Below are 20796 nucleotides of genomic sequence, written 5' to 3'. Positions count from 1 at the left end.
CTAAAATACCCAAATAAAAAAATGGTTCGTTTTTCCTGGTATAACATTGCACAATATAAATTCATTTTTGGTAAATGGTATTTTAATAAAATCTGCCATTAAATTGTATATTAGTATAAAAAAATTAATTAAAAAAATTTTTTTTAAATATCGATATAACTGCTAATTTCTTAACATTATAAAAATATATTTGTACACAAGATTTCATATTTATATGTATATATATATATATATATATATTTTTTTTTTTATAATACAATCATCTACACATATTTATTACGAAGGAGCGACTTAAATTCAATAGAAACCCAACATTAATTTTGATACATTTCGGTTTAAATACGATTATTAAATCACATCAAATTAATTGAATGTAATCAATTACGCAAATAGAAACCTATATCTACAATCATAGTTCAATAAGTGTACATTACCTGTTGGTTCACATATAGAGAGTTCTTGGGGGACTCACGAGTATCACATATAATCACAAAATATTACATCTTTACACATCACTAAAAGCACTCGCGATCTAAACGTCTGTGCCACACCCTTCTTGATATCCTTCATCAGGAGAGTTGCGAGAAAGAACACGTTTCAGTGCTGTAACTGGTGGCAGGACAGGAACGCCGCGTTGCCAAACCCGCAAGGTCTTGGCGCTGGGATGTGGCGGCTGTGGAGATACCCCACCTCCGGGGCTCGTTGCGGGTACTATGGGCAGTCCGTAGTCCGGCGGATATCCACCTTCTAGGGCACGACAATACTCATCATCCATTATAGGAGTCTTATCATCGGTGTCGTAGCAGAAATTAGTGGTACTATTTGCTCGCTGTAACTCCTGGTCCCAAAGGGCGGTCGTCGCTGGATACATCGTTTCACCGGTACCCTCCCCGTCACCTTCAGGCCTCTTCGTATCGTTGATTAAATCCGGATTGGAGTCGGGCTCGCTTGCACGTGGTGGTTTTTGAACAGGATTCAAATTTAAGTCGTTAGGAACAGGTTTTCTTTCCGTGAAAGACGATGTTGTTTCAACTGTGACCGGGGAGGCGGCTACTGCCTTATTCGGCTGAGTCACAGCACTGCCGTTGGCGACTACCTCTACTTGGGCCGGTGTTTTAGTTTCGGAAAACGGCATTCGTCGTAATCGAACTAGCAGTAAAAGAATGACGAGAAGAATAAATAAGATAAGAATTACAAGTGCAGCGCTAAGACCGGCTATTTGTCCACTACCTAATGTCGCCATTCCCGCTAATCTCGGCGATACGTGAAGAGTATAGTTACCTTCAGCATTACCTGCTCGATTTTCAGCGACGCAGAAAAAATCACTCGAATCCGATTCCTGTGCGTTCGTTAAAATTAAAGAACTTCGTTTTTCAAACACTCCACTTTCAAATATATATACTCTTTGATATGAACTGAATGCAGAATTATTAAGAAGTAACCGACCGTTCCAATACCAACTGATATGTGCCGCAGGCGTCGAGTCGACTCTGCATACGATCGTTGCGTTTTCACCACTGGTAGCTTCAACGTATCTACTATCGAGTTTAATAACCGGCTTACAGGCAAAATCATCGACTTGTAATTCGGCAAAAGATCGATCTAGAACACGGTCAGGTCCACCTCTACACACAGGTGCTATCGGATAAGGTATGTTGTTGTCGGTAAGCCACAGTTTTGCTGCTCTTAAATGACAATCGCAGTACCAAGGGTTATCGTGTAATTCCACACCGTGTAAACGACTTAATGTTTCGACAGTCTTTGGTCTCAGTTGATATAGTTTATTACCGTTTAATTTAAGCGATTCAAGAAGTTCTACGCCATCGAAAGCTTTAGGTGCGATCATTTGTAATTCACAGTGAGATAAATCGAGTTTCACTAAACCAGGAACAGTTCTGAACGCATGACTTTCTATTTTCTGAATAGGATTGTAGGAAAGCGATAAATCTCTAAGGAAAGGTACATCTTCAAACAAATTGGAAGGGATAGATGTTAATAGGTTATGTGATAGATCGAGTTCGACAAGATTTGATAGTCCTGTGAATGCTCCGTCGTCGATTTGCCCTATTTTACAATTCCGCATATAAATTCGTTGTAAATTAAGCAGGCCGGCTCTAACAAACATTTCTTTCGGTAAAATTTGAAGGTTATTACCAGAAATGTCAAGTACCTGATATTCGGGAGCGATTCCGGCAGGAATGGTGATTATACCCCGATCCGTACACTCCACAGTCTGCTTACCGCTCTTCCACTTGCAGACGCACACTGACGGGCAGGGATCCGTGGGAAAGGCGCTCGGCAGCGCGAGCACCACAGGAAAGACGACCCAGAGAAGCATAGTAGATCAGATGTTAAGCAACAGGCCCTCCGTTGTGCAAGGATTCCTGCCACTGTTACGCGGATACATGCGCCACCGGTCGCTTGCCGCGTTTAAAATTTAACAAAACTTTTTTAAAATTATCAAAATCTATTATATTTTTAATTTTTATCATCGAACACAAAATATAATATTTGAGTAGAGTTATAACTCACACTGAAGTTTATTTAAAGATTTTTTGCGCACACTAACTAATAGGAACACAATAACAACAGATAAAAAACATTGTTATCCAAATCCACCCGGTACGTCCACAAGGTAATCCGTTAAGGTGGGTGAATTACCGATAATAATCCGAAAGGTCTTCATCACTTCATCACACACACTGCAAACTGACACTTATGCGGGAACGGAACGTTACACGACTCAACAGCTCGATGTCTAAGTACGGACTGTCGTGCCGCCGATCATACGGAGCCGAGGGCAGCGCTCGTAGCGGACGGCTTATGAACTTCCCCACCCACAGGCATCCTTTGTTCGATATTCCCTCTCCACACCTTCTCTTCTGACCAATTTTTCACACCAAAGTGAGCTACGATCAATGGGACACCGTCATCATCTGCCGGCCTAGTCTAATAAAAAATAATTACCTGATATTTCGGTCTAGGTATCTTCGAACACGCAGCTTAAGGATTTCCGGTTTTTTTTTTAATTTCACACATGTTGTCAGTCCTGATTGTCGTTGAACGTTAATAATAATTGTTGCTGTTGAAATTATATGCGTTAGATGTACGCGTTATTATCATTATATTAACTTAATGATCTTTCGACCTTTGTATATTAAAGAATGTGAATAAAAAACTAATTTTAAAATAGTTTAACCGTTAACGATTTAATGATTTGGCTTGAGCTATATGCAGGTTTTTTTTTTATTTTATAGAGTACGTGGTTTGGTTTATTGAATTATACATGAATAAAGTTTTGATATCGTAAAAATTAAAAACAAAAAATATTCCGATTTGCAAACGTTACATAATTTTTTTTTTCTATTTTTTTTGGTTATTAGAACTTAATTCACATGATAAATGATAATCAGCAATTCAACGGCAAAGAAATAAACAATAATATTAATAAATATAATAAGTATACTACATAAGTATAATAAATAAAGAAACAATATTTATAATTTTTAAACAGAAAAATTTACAAAATATTTGTTTTACCCTACAGATACCAAATTTTAAAGTAAATAAAAAAAAAAAAAAGAAACAACATTTATTCTGGATTTAATATTTTATAAATACATAATGGCCTCATCTAACTGCCGACTATGATGTCTGGTGTGATAACAACGCTAAAAATTGTATAATTCAATGAGATTCTGGAGGCAATTTATTGCGGGGCTAACAGCATCAGTACTCACATACGGTTTATTATTTTTTCTGTAATCTGCATTTGTAAGGTAATTATAGCACAGTTCTGATTTTTAAAAATCTTAAACGATAAGTAATTTTTATTCATGTAAATAAGCTTGTGAGTAGATTCTTGAACAAATAAAATTTGTATGCTTTGCTTTAGTATAAAAGTTTCACTTTTGTATTAAAAATATACCAAATTAAAATGCGTGTAGTATATGTATTGTTCGGTTAATATTTATTTGTTATAAAGTATAATTTTATGTTGATTTCATTACCTGAATAGATATTACATTATCTCTAAAATCATTCACTAAAATCAGCAATTTTTGATTTTTGTAAATTGACTAAAATAAACATAGAAATTAGTCACTTGTTAGAATTTCGTATGTGAACACAATATTTTCTTTCCATGTCTCACGTTAATTTATAATAAAAAATCCTTTATTTTTTTAATTAGAAATACCCTATCTTTCGTACCCAAATAAAAATTTCATACATCTTATCAATGTATTAAAATAAAAGAAATCTAACGAAACTACGTAATTTTTTTTCAGATTAAAAACGCCAGGTTACGCAGTTAGTTGTCTTGTTGCGAATAATTATGAAAAGTAATCGTTTAAAAATCTGTGAATTTAAATTTTATCATAGTGAGAAACTTTTTGTAATTTGTTGTAACATTATTTTTTTGCAATAAAATTAATTTTCAACTGTACGCTTACTTATAGAATCAAAATTCTGTTAACTTAAGCAGTATATTAATTAATTTTTAAACTAAATAATTATAAATAAAACAGTTATCATCCAATATGTTACATCTTGTTATAATTTAACCGGATAAAATAATTTTTCATGCAGAATAAACTACTATGTAAAAATATATACAAATTTAGATTTATATGTTCTAGTGTAAACAGTGAACAAGGTAGTGTGTAAGATTCCTTTAAATTGTTTGATTTTAACCTAATCTTTAATTTTCTGTACATTTTGTGTAAGAAATACTTCATTTTGAAAACTTGACATGATACAATCGAACGCTTCGGTAGTTCAGAGCTTGAGTTTGAATTTGATTTTGTGATAAAAAAATATTTTCCATATTTATATCAAAATTTTTTAGAATTTTCTATTCCTATTGTATATGATGTGACCTGTTTAACTTGTAAACAATAGGGCCCGATAAGATCAGTGTGGTTTGTATGGCATTAAAATGAGGTTTATAAATTTGTACACATTCAGGCCGACCATTCTGAGATGTTGATTGATTGAATTCTAACCACCAAAGTACACCCGGTATACACTGTCTATTATTCAGATCCGCATAAAGATAAATAATATTTACAAGGATTTGAACCCAGAAACTTCGACTTCAAAAATCAGCTGTTAAAAATATTTTACTTAGAAAATCATTTGTCCAATTCGGTGCGTTTTTTCTAAATTGCTGAAAATTCCCATATTATTTTACATTCCTGGATATTCCGTAAAAAGGATTTGTTCTTACAAATTTCTCGTTTAAATAAACAATTAAGAAAAGAAAAGAAATCAAGACATCTGATGTGTTGATTCGACATCCTGACACTGAAAATAATCTGGTATCTTTACTCCCAAGTTTTAAACGTAATTTACTTGAAAGTAAATTATTTAATCAAGTACTGGGTGATTCAAAAATGACTTCACGAATTTAAAAGCATATAAAAATTTATTGAGATAACTTACAGATTCGCTTGAGGTCTCAACATAGAAAAACACAAGTTTTTCACCCAACATTCGCTTTGGTTCGATATGGCTTCCATTTATAATGCGACATACATCCTATTTAAATTTGATTTCATTTCAGACTATAGCGAGCAAGTCCGGCGTTACCTATGCAGCTGCAGCGTTAATTCGAAGTCTTATCTCGACAAGATCAGCAGGCAAAGGTGGTACATAACTCGATTTTAAATGAAACCTCACAAGTAACAATTTAGTGGGGTTAAATCTGAGGAGCGAGGTGGCCGTACAATTGGAACTTCCCGACCAATACATTGACCTGGAAATCGAGTATTAAAGAATCTCGGACTTCTAGAAAGTAGTAACCCGTCTTGCCGATAGTGATGGCGTAAGCTTGGTCATTATCGTCTAACTGAGGAATTAGAACATTTTGAACCATATCCAGATAAACGATACTTTAAGGGTAGCTTTCTGGAAGAAGAACGGGCCGTACAATCTTTTTGTTTGCATAGGGTACAAAAAACATATACCTTAGGTTTATAATGAATGTCTTACAAAGTTTCATGAGGGTTTTCGCCACATTCGGTAGTTATGGCTGCTCATCTTGCTACTGATTATATGAAACGTTGATTTATCTTAAAAATGACATTGTCTTAAAAATGTATCGTTGTCTGCAATTCTATTCATCATTTGCACAGAAAAATGCAGCCTGGTACCTTTATCATCACCTGTAACTTGTTGAACCGCAGTTAGTTTGTTTGGCTTCAAGTGCAATCGTATACGCAATACGTGCCAAACAGTACTTTGTGGAATGCCACTCCCACGTAATGGACGTCGAGTTGATTTGTTCGGCTACGTGCGAAGCCTTCTCTTAGTTGCACCACAACAACTGCAGGGAGAGGTATCCCTGCAGTTGCCTGCTGGTGATTTTGTATCTTTAACAGAACAACCTGTCTCAACGAAGGTTTAGTGCCAAGAGTAAATTGTACGCCTACTAGGAGGCACTTTACCGCAATCTCTACAAAAAATTACGATGAACTGCAGTTTCTGACTTGTAAATTGTAAAACCAAATTCACAGCGAGCACGTTACGCACCAGTAAATGTATCAGTTTTTAACAACAATGAGCCACCAAACGGTGGCCGAATTCGGTACTAATGAACTAAGTGAGCCAAAACTTGATGTATTTTGCTATGAAATGAGACCTCAACCGAATCTTTTTCTTCTGTTTAGCTTCTGGAACTGCCGTTTGATGTTACTTCAGAGGATGATATGTATGCATGTAAATGAAGTGTGGTCTTGTATAGTCTCAGATCAACCATTCCTGAGATATGTGGTTAATTGAACTCCGACCACAAAAGAACACCGGTATCCACGATCTAGTAATCAAATCCGCATAAAAGTCTTTGTTATAAAGCCTTATAAATCCGTAAAAAGCCTTTGTTATGATCTGAACCTTAGAACTCTCGACTTCAAAATCAGCTGATTTGCAATGACAAGTTCACCACTAGATCCTCCGGTGGGTACCTCAACCGAATCTGTAAGTTATCTAAATAAATGCTTATGTGGTTAAAGTTTTGAAGTCCTTTTTGAATCATCCCGTATTTTCATAGCCTAAAATTTTATTAAATATTCAAAAGGAATAAACGATATAACATAAGTGGTACTTTTTTTCATTGGTTCCAGAGTTATAGCCAAATAGAATTTTAATTAATGAAATCTTTGGATCTTAGGATAAGGGAGGCACATCGGTTCAAATCATACTTCATCTCCTCTCTTCTTTTTAATGTAAATATATTGATTTATTAATAATTATTAACATCTCGTTGTAAAAATATTTTTACGTTAAATAGTAATTCAATAATAATACAAATATGAAAAAATATCAAATGTTGTTAATAAAATTAAATTTTATGTATTTTTCATTTTATAAAAATGTGTAAATGCAATTTAATAGCCGTACAAGGAAGTCATGTGTTATCACATCAGATTTTTTTTAAATTTCCTTTTCGTATTTTTTCCCTTTTTTCATGATCTTGTTACCGTAATTTCATATTTCTTCTTTGATCAAGTCGCCGTCCTAAAAAGATACTTATTTTCCCAAGTGACAGATGATCCTTTTTTCTTTGTAGAACTAATTGATATTAAAATATTATAAACTTATTTTTGTAGTCGACTTTTTTCTTAATAGCAATCTGGTTTTTCCACATAGCCTATCAGTACTACTCTTCTATTTCATAAATATTTCGTATAAATCCCTTCACGTACCTTTTCAATAAATTCGCATTAATTACTTTTTGATTAATGGATGCAATGACGTTAAAGTAAAGAATATTTATATGATTTGATGTTTCCTTTTTGACGGGAAATGTTTTTTAAATATTTCTTAGCAACTTCGATGAGGCAATAATATTAAACAAATTACTTATAGCGGTGAAAAAATGACATCCTCTTTTTCTTTTCTATACTCTTTTACGTCAAAAAAATAAAAATAAAATACTTTTACCTAACGGTGGGTCTGATTGCTTAATCACGTATAAAGTCGGTTAGCCATTTTGTAAAATTGAAGTCAAATTTATCGGATTTTTTAATAACAATATTTCTCTTTATGGTCAACGAAGGTTTAGTTGTGTCATATATTTGACCTCCCTACATTAGATTAGTGATAAAATAATTTTATCTACGGGTAACACTGATTTGGTATTAATTTTGGCACTTATTAATATCTCTTACTGTGTACACAGTACACTTTTACTTAAGGTATAGTACTATTCAAGACAACATGATTAGAACAAATGATTATTTGTGTGGGCTTGTTTACACTGTAATAAAATTTGACAGATCTAAAAAAAATTCCATTTTATTAATTAAATTTAAAACAAAAAAGTTGAAGTAATAATATTAGTTAAATATATGAAATATTATTATACGTAGAATAATTATAAGTATTAAGTTTATGGTAAAACATATTCTACTTTGTTTACTTTTAATGTCAGCAATAGTGGATCCTATGTGAAATATTTAAATCTTGAGCGGCATGGAAATGTAAAAATGGATTACTTTTTACTGCAGTAAAATCTTTAAATAGGTTAATGCAGTATTATATGGATTTTACTCGATCAAGTAGTTGTATTGAAGTAGATATAATGATAATTCGTTTTAGGTAATATAGCATCTTAAATATACATATGCAATTTTACATATAAAAAAGGTAATTCCGTAAGCCTATCTCTAACAAGATTTTGTAAAACTCTATATTAAAACTTTATTTAAATTTTATCATTTTCTATTTATTTCTTCCATTTAAATCCATTTTTTATATTGAAATGGAGCGGAAAAATTTATTCTCTCATGAAAGGCAGTTATTTCATTCAATTGACTGTATGAATGTTATTAAGAAATAAGTTACGTAAGTAAGTTAAATAACATATTGGTTATTTTCGTTTTTATTTCTTTGTTTCCTTCTTCAATAAACCTTTTCTCAATGATACTCGTTTAGTGTAAAATTGTTCGATGAGTATTATTCGATTTTAAGAAGAAGTCGTTAAAAATAATAAAATTTAATATATCAGAAATATTAATTGTTTTAATTAATCTTTAAATAATTAAATATTTTAAAAGCAATTATACTTGTAACAGAATTTTATCGTTCTTTATTTTTTCTTACTATTAAGTTTATATTTAATATAACTGCTAAATTATTTGTAGACCTACAGTTATTAGTAAATTATTGCCATTAAGAATCCACATAATATAAAAAAATAAATTCGATCAGCAAGTAATAAGGAAGAACCAAACAATTAGAAAATAGGCATCCGATTAAATCATGCCCTAAACAATCATAATATTAAAAATTTTACCAAACATGGGCCGTGTGATTATATAATTAATAATTAAAAAACCCACTTGGCAACAATTCTTTTACATATAAGTTCAAGCGCTTTCAGAATAAAAAAATATATATCAGTCTTAATAAAACTAAAACTTCTTCGTCATGTAAATTTGTTTATGTAACGCATTGATTCCCAAAGTGGTCCAGGTGGACCCCCAGGGGTCCACGGGAGACTCGACGGGGGTCTACGTTGGCGTGACAAAAAAATGGGGGTTCACAATTCGTAAGCGGGGGTCCACGAAAATTTTTTGGAAAATTGAAATTTATGAAGCAAAATATTAGTCGGCGCGTATTTTCCCAGTTTTCAAACTTGTCACAGGTAGAATGCCTTGATGAGGATATTCAGACATACGTTCAACATTTAATTGCCCTGCATGATAACTACAAAATCAGATTTGAAGATATTCTGATGATGGAAATACCACCATGGATCATAAATCTATTTGATGAAACGGAGGTGGAGAATGTGATACTACAAGATGAGCTTCTCGAGCTTAGCACTAATGAGGAGCTGAAGGTGATATTTAAAAGAGGGTATCAAACATTTTGGCTGCAGGCAGAAATACCAGAAAAATATCTGGACTGTGGGGAATTGCGAGAAAGCTTTTGATAGCGTTTCCCTCGTCATATCTTGTCGTTACAAACCTTTTATCAAAAAAAGGAGCAGATTCAATACCACAGAATGGGGAGATTTGCGCTTATTCCTAACAAAACTGAAGCCAAATATTGATAATTTGCTGTCAATCCATCAAGTACATCCCTCCCATTAAAATTGTAACTATTTTGTGATTGTATTGTAGAAGTTACATTACGTTATTAATGTTTAATTTTAATTATATTACGACAATTTTATTATATTACTTTGCAATATGATAACAATAATAATTGATAGTGTAATGATTACATATTTGAATAAATGCAACAAAAAAATATACTATTTTCTTTTGCTTTTTACCACTCTGAATGGGAAGTTTTCTTAATAAAATAAGTGAGAATTGATTGCTTTCTTGTGCTGTGACTAGATATCAAAAATGTAAAGTTGAATGGAAGCATTTTTTTTGATCGGCCAACTTTACTTTTTTAACATCCACTCACAGCACAGTCAATCAAAAATTAACCGATCAATTCTCACTTTTTTTCGGAAGCTGTTAGTTCGTGGAACTCAGCCGTAACGCAAATTTTCATAGTTAGATCTAATCTTCCCATTTTCCGTCGAATGGAAATATGGTAGAAATGTAGCTGCAGGGGATCCAACGGAACCAGCAAAATTTTGAAAGTGGTCTATGAGAAAAATAAGTTTGAGAACCTCTGATGTAACGTAATATAACACCGTTTAACGGTGGAGACATTCATAATGACAGGACGTTAAGTCGACATAATTTTAAACATTTGACCACCACTGTTTATAATATAAAAGTTAACATTACTTACGTTAAAATAAACAATTTTACATGACAAAGAAGTTTTAGTTTTATTAACATTATAAAATACATTTTTTAAGTTCCTGATGATGGAATTTTATATTGAAAGCGCTTGAACGTATGTATAAAAGAATTGTCGATAAGTGGGTTTTTTTATTAACTATAATATTGCCTTACATCTTCTGAGCAACCGAATAGTCTGAACAACTACACCGATCCTTCTCATGATTTTTATACCTTCTTTCCTTTTATTTCTTATCTTTTGAAGTAAAAATATATATGTAGGATTTGTGTGAAAGAAAACCAAACTATGTGCAAAGGACAATGTAAAAACCACACTAGAACTTCTTGTAACAGGTGGCTTTGGAACGAAATTTTCTGTACAAAATATGGCTGAAATAGAGATGAATGTTTTACCATTAAAACTTCCTCTTTTTCAGTTGTAAGAGAGAGGATATAGTTGCATTGGATGAAATATAGAAAAAATGAAATATATAGAAAATCTTTCAAAAATTATTATTTTTTTATCAGAAAAAAAATTGTTTACGTAATGTGAGCTAACTAATCAGTTTTTTTTTTATATATATAAATTTGAGAATCTACCAAAATAAATCCTTCTATGTATGGAACTCGATTATTTAATACGTTTAAAATATATGTATATTTAATCAATTTGAAATATTTATTTATTTAGCGTATGGCACCAAAACATAACACCAATTACAGTAAAAATTACAAACAAAGATTTAATAAACTAATATATGCTACTGATTCTGGAGTCGCCATCAGGAAATCTTCCGAATTCCCGTCATAAGCTGTCCTAGGGCAAACTTCTGTGATGTGTCTGACAGTTTAATTTTCACAACACTCAGAAAGGGGCGTCGGTGTTTTACCCCATTTATACAGGAATTAGGCGCAGCTGCCATGCTGAGTCCGTATTCTGATTAGCGTTGACCATGTCTTACGTAGCAAGTCAAAACCCGGCGGCCTTTGAGTAATACATGGGATTTGGTTATTCTGCTTTGTGGTCCATTCTCTATGTATTGGAAGGTTCGATTGTCCATAATTTTAAGCTCCCTATTAGCAAATTTGTTACTCAGATGGAAGCATGACACTTCTGTTTTACTAGCATTTGGTTGGAGGCGCCATCTCCGGAAGTACCTTCCCATTTTCTCCAGGTCAGCCATCAGTACCTCCTCCGACTCTTCAAATGATCTACACTTTATTGTTAGCACCCAGTCATCAGCGTAACCTTGCTTTTTAGATTTTGTCTCTGGCATGTCCGCAACATAGAGGCTGAAAAGGAGAGGCGCAAGTACCGACTCTTGTGGCAGGCCATTCTTGAGTTTCCTCGGTGAGCTTATATCGGATCCCATGATAACTTGGAACATTCTGTCGTTCAACATGTAATTAAGGAGGCGAGCTGTTAGTTTGCATGGGATTACACGGAGGACCTTACTCTCCAGACATGCCTTCTCTCCAGACAGTGTCGTTAGCGGCTGATAAATCAACGAATGCAGCAGAGGTTTTAAGATTTCTTTGGAACCCCGCTTTAATATACGTTGTGAGCGAGAGAATCTGGTCGGTGCAACTTCGTTTTGGCCTAAAGCCTGCTTGTTAAATTGGTATAACATCATATATCCTCTGACAGATTATGTTGTAGATAAGCCTTTCTAGTAATTTATATGTCACTGATAGCAATGCTATAGGCCTGTAGCTCTTAGGTAAGTTTGCTGGTTTCCCTGGTTTTAAAATGGCTACTACCTTCGATCGCTTGAACTCTCTAGGCACGCTACCGGTCTGCGTTATGTAAGTGAAGAATCTGGCCAGCCAAAGTTTTGTGTATTTTCCGCAGTTTAATAAAAATTGTGGATTGATACCATCGAAGCGCCGACTCAGTCTATTCAAGTGTAAAAGGGTGAGCGTACTCAGTCTCTCCTGCCTTCCTCCTCAAGTTTCTTAGTTAGCGTTTTATCTCAATTGTGTGCGCCCTGACTCTTGGTGCTCTGGATGTTGCCACTATGTGGGATGCCACAGTGTTTGGGGAGACACCTGCTTTTGGTCTCTGAATAGGAGATCCGCTTCCTAATTTTCTTAGCAGAATCCATGCATGAGGACTCGATGTCTGGAAATTCAGGCTTCCCACCGTTTCTGACCATTTCTGTTGTCTTGCAGCATCGAGGCTATGGAGAAGCTCGTCTAAAACCTCTTGATTGCCCGTCTCGAGGAAACGTCGGTAGAGAACTTTGGTATTTCGGGACCACCCTGGGATATGTTCTCTGCGAAACCCTCTAGGGATGCACTTCTTAGCGGTACTTGTTACTGCTCCAAAAAATCTACTATAGTTTTTGTTGATTAGTGGTATCCATCCTATGCATTTATACAGATCCCTAGAAAAATTTTCCCAATTAGCCTTTTGAAGTTCCATCTAGGGCGGGGTACAGAGGTCACGAAATTCGGCTACCTGCCTCTATAATAACTGGACGGTGCTGGCTGTAGGGAAAGTCGCAGAGAACTTTTCGGGTGACTAGCAGTGGCCGACATTTGCTGTCAGTTGAGGTGAAACATAGATCCGGGTAATACTCCCTCCTCCAAGCCGCTGATTTAAAAATAAATCGGTCTTTGCCATCAAAAACAAGACTAAGATTCTCATCCTCAGCCCATCTCACCAGAGTCTCACCGTTCGCATCACAGTCCTTATATTTCCATTGCTCATGGTGGCTATTAAAATCACTCAAGTAGACCGGAGGATGAGGTTGTATTTGGATTACTGACGTTGCCCGTGATATAGCTGGTGGTTTATTCACTGTTATACTTCCGATTTTAACTACAACATTATGAATTTCATTGTCCGTGGAGATGGAAATGAGAGTGGCGTTTTCTGTATCGCGCCTAACGTAAGTAGCAACGCGGTACGCATCATGGTATGTAGCACCAAGTAATTCATATCCAGGTATTTTGTCTCTTCTCCGCAATTGTTCTTCAGTGTTACAATGTGTTTCCTGGATTGCAATCAGATCAACATTGTCGTTCTTCAGTAGTTTCGATAAATACTGGCTCTTAGAATAACTTATGCTTTCCATATTTATGTGGAAAATTCGGATCGAAGATCCGGATTCTTGTTGGCAAGTCCTGAAAAGGACTGGGGTATATCTAGCGACATGGCCTGCAGTTCGTAACACTGTAGGCTTGTGTCTGTGTGGTCAGGAGAACCTGTGTTATTGGTTTGTCTGACTGCCAGTATCTGCTAGTTCATTTAGCGTTGCCCAGAGTGGACCACATGGAGGCGAACTAGCTTTACACAATTTTGAAATAATGATTAATATTTACGATAATACCTTGTTTAAAATAATGTAAGATGAGAGTAATTATTGGTGTTTAGATCGTTACGTATAGAATTAAACCATTAACTGTAATTTTTTTTACTTACTTGTTTACTTCCTTATACAAAGTAAAGGAAATTTTGTGATCGCGAAAAATTTCGGTTTCCAGATTTCAACGGAAATATCCATTTTGACCATTCTGAATCGATTTTGACTTTGGCGTTTACTAACATAGCGAGATTCATACGTACGTACGTATGTATTTCGCTTAACTCAAAAACGATTAGTCGTAAAATGTTGAAATTTTGGTTCCAGAGTAAAATAAAATTTTAATTAATGAAATGATTGGATCGTACAAGGGGAAGGCACATGGTTCGAATCTGACTTCATTTCCGTTTTTTTAACTTTATTTTTTAATTGAAATATATTGATTTATTAATAATTATTAACTTCTGTTTGTAAAAAAAAAAAAATGTTATATGCAATTTAATAGGCGTAAAAGGAAGTTACGTGGTGTCCACATCAGATATTTTTCAGCGTAAGTGCTTGAAATTGCTTTTGTGTTTTATCTTCGAAAGAAAAATTTTCTTATGAACTATTTTTGCAATAACCGAATATTAGTAAATAAATAATATATAATTTAGACAAATTTTTGGAATGGTCTTGCTATTATTTCTGTACAAAATTGTTTGATCTTGACTTGAATAGCAGAGAGAATCATATTTATCCTAACTTTAAAGACAAAGTGTAATAAATAAAATCCAAATCTAAGAAAGAAAGAGAGATAGAATGAGAGAGCTCGGGAAAGCTCTGATTCTCAGACGTATTTCGCTTCTGATTCTTTGTTGCTTTGACGCATTCTCTTGCTAACTTTCTTTTTATTATATCAAGTTTCACATCGGAATCGTTATTCTGAATTGTTTTCAAACAAAAGCAGCTGCGGTTGATAGTTTGTTGACTTCTTAAAAACAAATCGCTATATATTATTAAGATAGATACTTTTTTAATTAATTACTAGTCTTCGGAAATTTGATTTGGTTGTTTATTAAGTGTATATTATAATCAAAGTGTATATCAAATTATGTCGTTCTTATTAAGTATATAAAATTTCCCATGATTAAGTTTGTATTAGATTGTTATTTTTTTATGCATTTCGCTATTGATGAATGGGTCAGAAGCATTTTTCTAACAAAAAAAAAGTAATAAAATACAAGTTGCATAGCAGCGAAAATTTATCGTGCAACCAATGTAGTGGTTGCGTGACTTTTGGATCACAGTACACATATAGTGTACGTAGAACCCATATATATAAATATATATATATATATATATATGTGTGTGTGTATTTTTGTGTCGTGACTTTCGTAATTTCTTGATATATATATATATATATATATATATTTGATTTTTTATAAATTTAATATTGATCAAACATATGTGGTTTAAGAAATAAAAAGATAACCATTACATCAATGAATTATTGCATATCATTTTTTTCTTTTTTACTGTATGAGAAAAACTAGTTTTACTCGATTAATAGTATTCTTATTTTGTATGTAATCCCTTAAAAATACTTTTGTCATATTACTAGTTATACAAATTATATTTATATATCTGCATTTTATATAAGAAATGAAAATAAATTAGTTTCTTCTTCCTTTGTTTTTACATTATCGAACTACAGTTAAGCGTTTATACATACAAGATGTTACACAGAAGATTTACTGTCGGTCTTTGTTGTCAATCTAATACTAGAAATATTTATTTTCTACATACAGAATGTACATTTTACAATTAAAGAGTTCAACACAGATTTGCATTTGCGCTTGTATTAGGTGATAGATTGCATGTGCTAGAGAAGAAGCAATATGATTAATGATACAATTATTTTTATTTAGCTTAAACTTGACATAAAATTTATATTTGTACATTTTATTTCATTTGTAATTAATTATTAGCCTACAGTAGATTTCACGTTACAAAAAAAGTAAAATTTGAATTTTATCACTAGAAAACTATTATTTTTAAATTTAGATTTCATGGCAGTTTATCGTAATGTTGGTTTTACATCTTCGAAAAGTGCAACGTGATTAAGCGAGTTTTAAGTTGGAAATCTTTTTTATCTCCTACTTAGCACCGGTGAATTCTACCTCCGCCTTCCGGCGTGCCGAAAGGGCTGTTTTTTATACGTTTGCCTATCTTGTATGGTATTTTTGATACAGGTATTTAATTTAATTATTTATAGCTTGTACTACTAGCCATGAACAACCATTTTAAATAATAATACCAAAGAAAAATGTATTAAGAAACACACACATAAAAAAAATTTGAACATTCTTACAGTTGAAATAATAATTATTACCATTATTTTATAATAATTTAGATTCGGTCATTTATCCGAACGGTCCCAGGTCTGAATTCCGGTGACTTGGAATATTTCTTACGCTAAAACTTTTCGTATACAACGCGCAATTTTTAACTGATGTTCTATTAGTTTATTAACAGTTACTTGAAAATTTTCTCAAATTTTGTAAAACTTTCATTTACAATTGCATAAAATTTGTTAGAAATAATTGGGTTTTTATCGGTTATGTGCCCGCCACGTATTTTTCCGTTCAAACAGTAAGTAATCAGTTTACATGTTAGCTATGGATATTTAATTAAATCATTATATTTAATTAGCGAGACAATTATTACGACTTGATAATTGTTATATCTATTGATAACAGCGCTTAATTCAACTGGTATCTTTTAGAAAATTGTTTTTATTCTAGTTAATATTTCACTTCAATTAGATCAGTTCGTAGTTTTGTGATTCTACTTTACATTATACAAAATGAACATTTGGCGATTACCAAATACAGAACATAACGCTGTGCAGTTCTTTATTGAGGCTGGGGTTTTAGGGAAAATATTGCCTATGTCCAAAAGATGGACATTCATCGTCATGTTATGACGATGAATGTAAGCGGTAGAGCGAGATGGAGACAACATAGTTAAGTTACAATGAATAAGTTAGTCGCAAGTTAAGTTGCAATGGATTATAGCAGTAGAGTAGCGGGCGGGTTGATTAAAACATCGATTTACGATTGTACGTGGCGGGCAGATATCCGATACGTACCGATAATTGATTTATTTTCAATTACGAATTAACTTTTCTGCGTTTTTTTTGTTATTTCAAAACGTAATATTGTTAACAAAATATTTTAACTATATTATTTTTTTAAATAATACATTTTTTCAAGGTTTTTTAAAATAATTTTCCTAACTATATGTTATTTTATTAATTACTGATAATCGGAAATAAATATAATTTTTTTGTTAAATTTATACTTTTATCTTTTTGAATTTGTTAGGAATATTAATACAAAGGGATTTAATGCTAGAACGATCAGTTTAATCAGTAAATTGATACCTTTTGTGAAGAGGATGTATTCATATATATCGGGTCAATGAAGATAGTTTCAGTTTTAATAACAATTTGAAAATTCAAAATGATACACCAGCAGATTTACACATCGTTTCATTTTATTTATTGTTTTGTATCTTCATTTTATGGATTTGTAAAAACTGTGGTTAATTTTACCTTTTTGCATTTTACTTTTCAACTATATATAATTCGCATTTGATTCTGTTGCTGATTTGTAATTTAACTACAGTTGACTGTTGTTTTTTGATAACTTTTTTATTATGGATTTATCAGTTATCTGTCGTTTATGTTTGTCTAATCTGTTTATAAAATTCTTTTGGGTTAAATTTTTCTGAGTTATATTCCTTTGTGTTCGTATGTGTGTTGTGGGCGCGCACACGTTCGCACGAAGTTCATACTTTCACACGCGCGTCCGTACTTCAAATAAACGCTTATGTAATATCCATTCAGGTTTCTTCATCTTACTTCTTTTTAAAGGTATGTCTAATATAGAGAGTCATCATTTATGATTTCTATTACTACGATCTCCTGCACATCTAATAAACAGGATAGGGTGTAGTTATTCTATTTGAATGTTGCTGTAAAAATACCAAGTATTATAAGACACATAGTTATTATCAACTCATCATGATTTAAAGTAATTTATTTCAGTTTCTGTTTACGACGTGAATTTTTCTATGTGATTTTAAACGTGTGCATAGCATATACAAGTAAAAAATAACTTATTCAAAAGTTATTTTTGTATTTTGCAATTCTGTATTTCATTGATGTATAAAAATGTATTTTAAAAGAATAATATTATTAGTTGTTAATTTCGAACATTAATATTCTTATTGTAATACGCGTCCTTTTTAACTATTTAAACTGCATCAGTTTTGAAATGTTCTTTATATATTAGTAAGAAATAAATTAATAAATTCTAGACAGAAAACGCCCTTTTCTTTATGTGGGATATAATTTAATTTAAAGATGGCAGAATTATACAGAAATGCTTTGCGTTCACATTACTAAATATAAACATACAATAGGATATTAAAATTGTTTTGATGATGATTAAATATTTTTGTTTTTAATTGTCATACTAGAACTAGAATAATTTCTAGTTCTAGATTGATGGAATAGTTTGTTATTCTCTCTTAATACAAATTTAGCTAATAATGGAAAATTTTTCATTCACTTTAAAACTTCCATTGAATGTTTTTTTTTTGTATATATTCTTATATTTTTCTATTTTTTGCGTATTATATCGACCAACTACTATGATCATTATCCCTTGTCGATAGATAAAACTTTCCCATCATCATTAAAATAAAGAACTAAGTCAAAAAACCAGTCTTGTCAAGCAGATCATCTAGAAAACAGACTTGTCATAAAATCATAAAATCTCCGAAGAACATAAGATGACGACAATGGTGTGTAGACAAACCCCTTGACACTTAAAAACATCCAATCCAATTGTAGAAATTTCGTGAAAACTATTAAGCGAATATAAAGAACCCATAATTAATGAGAACACATCCTTAAAGAAATTCGTCATTAGCAGAAAATAGACATAAAACATACTTTAGCGAGAATAACAGTAATTAGAAAACATCAATAAATAGTCATCCTGACATGAAACATATCACATGTTAGTCATAGTCATTCTAACAAACCATTACTCTTAAAAACTTGATATCTTTCTACTCTCTTTTATTATTATAAGACAAATTGACATCGAAATTTTCTGTTAATTTTAGTCTCATTCTGAGATCTCTGTAAAACTTGCACTTTTTATTATATATTCCACTGTGATATACGAGTCACAGTTTCTAAATATATGTCTCTGTTTTCTGCTAACATGTAAGACGAAGTGAGTCTAGTATGACCAACTCGAATTCTTCAAATTGTAACTTACAATCGGCGCATCAGAAAAATTCTTGTTTTTATGGAAAGCAGGTTAATGGTACTAAACTTCGTTTTAAGCGTACCCCATTTCCTTATTCATTCCTTTCTTATGGCCTGCGTGACATAGCTTTTAATGTCATCCAATCCAACTGAAGTAATATCCACGTTAAGCTCATTTTGTTTGCCGCTTGTTTGGCTGCACTATCAGCTGTTTCATTCCCTGGAGTACCGGTCTGGCCAGGTGTCCGTATGAAAACGCATTGTTTCCCATTGTCTTTGAAATTCTTCTTAATTGCTGTTAAGAAGAAGTGCATCGTGTGCATCCAAATTTCCAATCTTCTTATCTCAGTAGGTCAGGAAATGGTAGGTCTTTTCTGATATTGTTCAGCCATACAATGTTTATAAAAGGAAATGAAGTTTATATGTCTTGGGAAAGCCAAGACCTGAGCGCATATCTTAATACAATTTTCCTTCTGTAATCCATTGGCATAACTCTGACTTCTGACAAAATACTGTCAATTGGGCTTGTGCATAAGGCTCCTGTAGCAAGCCTGATTCCTATATTATTGACCACGTCGAGTTTTTTTTGGTGAGACATTTTGGCAAAGCTATACGCTATTTATCCATAATCTAGATTGGTTCATTGCTTTTTAAAGTGTCAACAATACGTTTTTATCAGAGCTCCAATTTAAGTTAGACAGACACCTGGTAAAATCTAGAGCTTTCTGACAATTCGTTACTAATTCTGTTATGTGCGCCCTCCATAAAACGTATCTGTCTAAAGTGAGATCTAAAAAAAACAAACTGTTTCTTTGCATTCAATAATACTACTAAGTCCATTGTCAAAACTGGGCATGCGTAAGCTGATCATTTTTTAATAAAATGCCTACATGTTTTCTCAAATAAGAGCCAGAATCGATTAATGTTTGCAACATCGACTAGCTTGTTAATAGCTGACCGTAGCTTGTATTTAACCATTGAAATTTGGCTACTGACGTAGAAAATCGCAATATCATTCACATATCTTTTCTTGCATCATTATTGTATCCACAAATCATTCTTTCAATATCGGATGGTATAGCAGTAATAAGCTTATTCACTGCGACTGTGAATAAGATTCACCTTGTTCACGGATCACCTCTAAGTGGCAATCTTTAAGGTGTACACCATTTTCCAACTTCCTGAGCGACGAATGTTGGTTCACATTTCTAAAAAAGAAGAGTCTTTACTCCAAATAATCATTAATGATACATGGAAGTCTTCCTCTTACTCTTCAATCTTGTAACCGTTTTAAGATGTTCGATCTCAAAGTTATACCAAAAACTTTTTCTAAATGAAGAAGAGATCAAAGTAATGTTTAGTAGCCAGGAAATTATTTAATATTGCATTTTCGGTATTAATCATC

At 32.8% G+C, this 20796-nt stretch overlaps 1 protein-coding gene across 1 annotated transcript in view; it reads right to left on the bottom strand.

Annotated features, from left to right (window-relative positions):
* Positions 1–2796, bottom strand: part of kek1 (leucine-rich repeat, immunoglobulin-like domain-containing kekkon 1 protein) — a 136673-nt gene extending 133877 nt beyond the window's left edge. Inside the window, exon 1 of the mRNA XM_075369949.1 lies at positions 435–2796. Within this exon, the coding sequence (XP_075226064.1) occupies positions 533–2338 (1806 nt within the window). The 5' untranslated portion in view covers positions 2339–2796 and the 3' untranslated portion in view covers positions 435–532. The remainder of the gene's footprint in view (positions 1–434) is intronic.
* Positions 2797–20796: the final 18000 nt, after the last annotated feature.

Source organism: Lycorma delicatula, chromosome 6 (genome assembly GCF_047948215.1).
Source record: "Lycorma delicatula isolate Av1 chromosome 6, ASM4794821v1, whole genome shotgun sequence".
In the NCBI taxonomy this organism is placed as follows: Eukaryota; Metazoa; Arthropoda; class Insecta; order Hemiptera; family Fulgoridae; genus Lycorma; species Lycorma delicatula.
The sequence above is the reverse complement of the archived record's forward strand: the minus strand, read 5'-3'. Positions and strand labels throughout refer to the sequence as shown.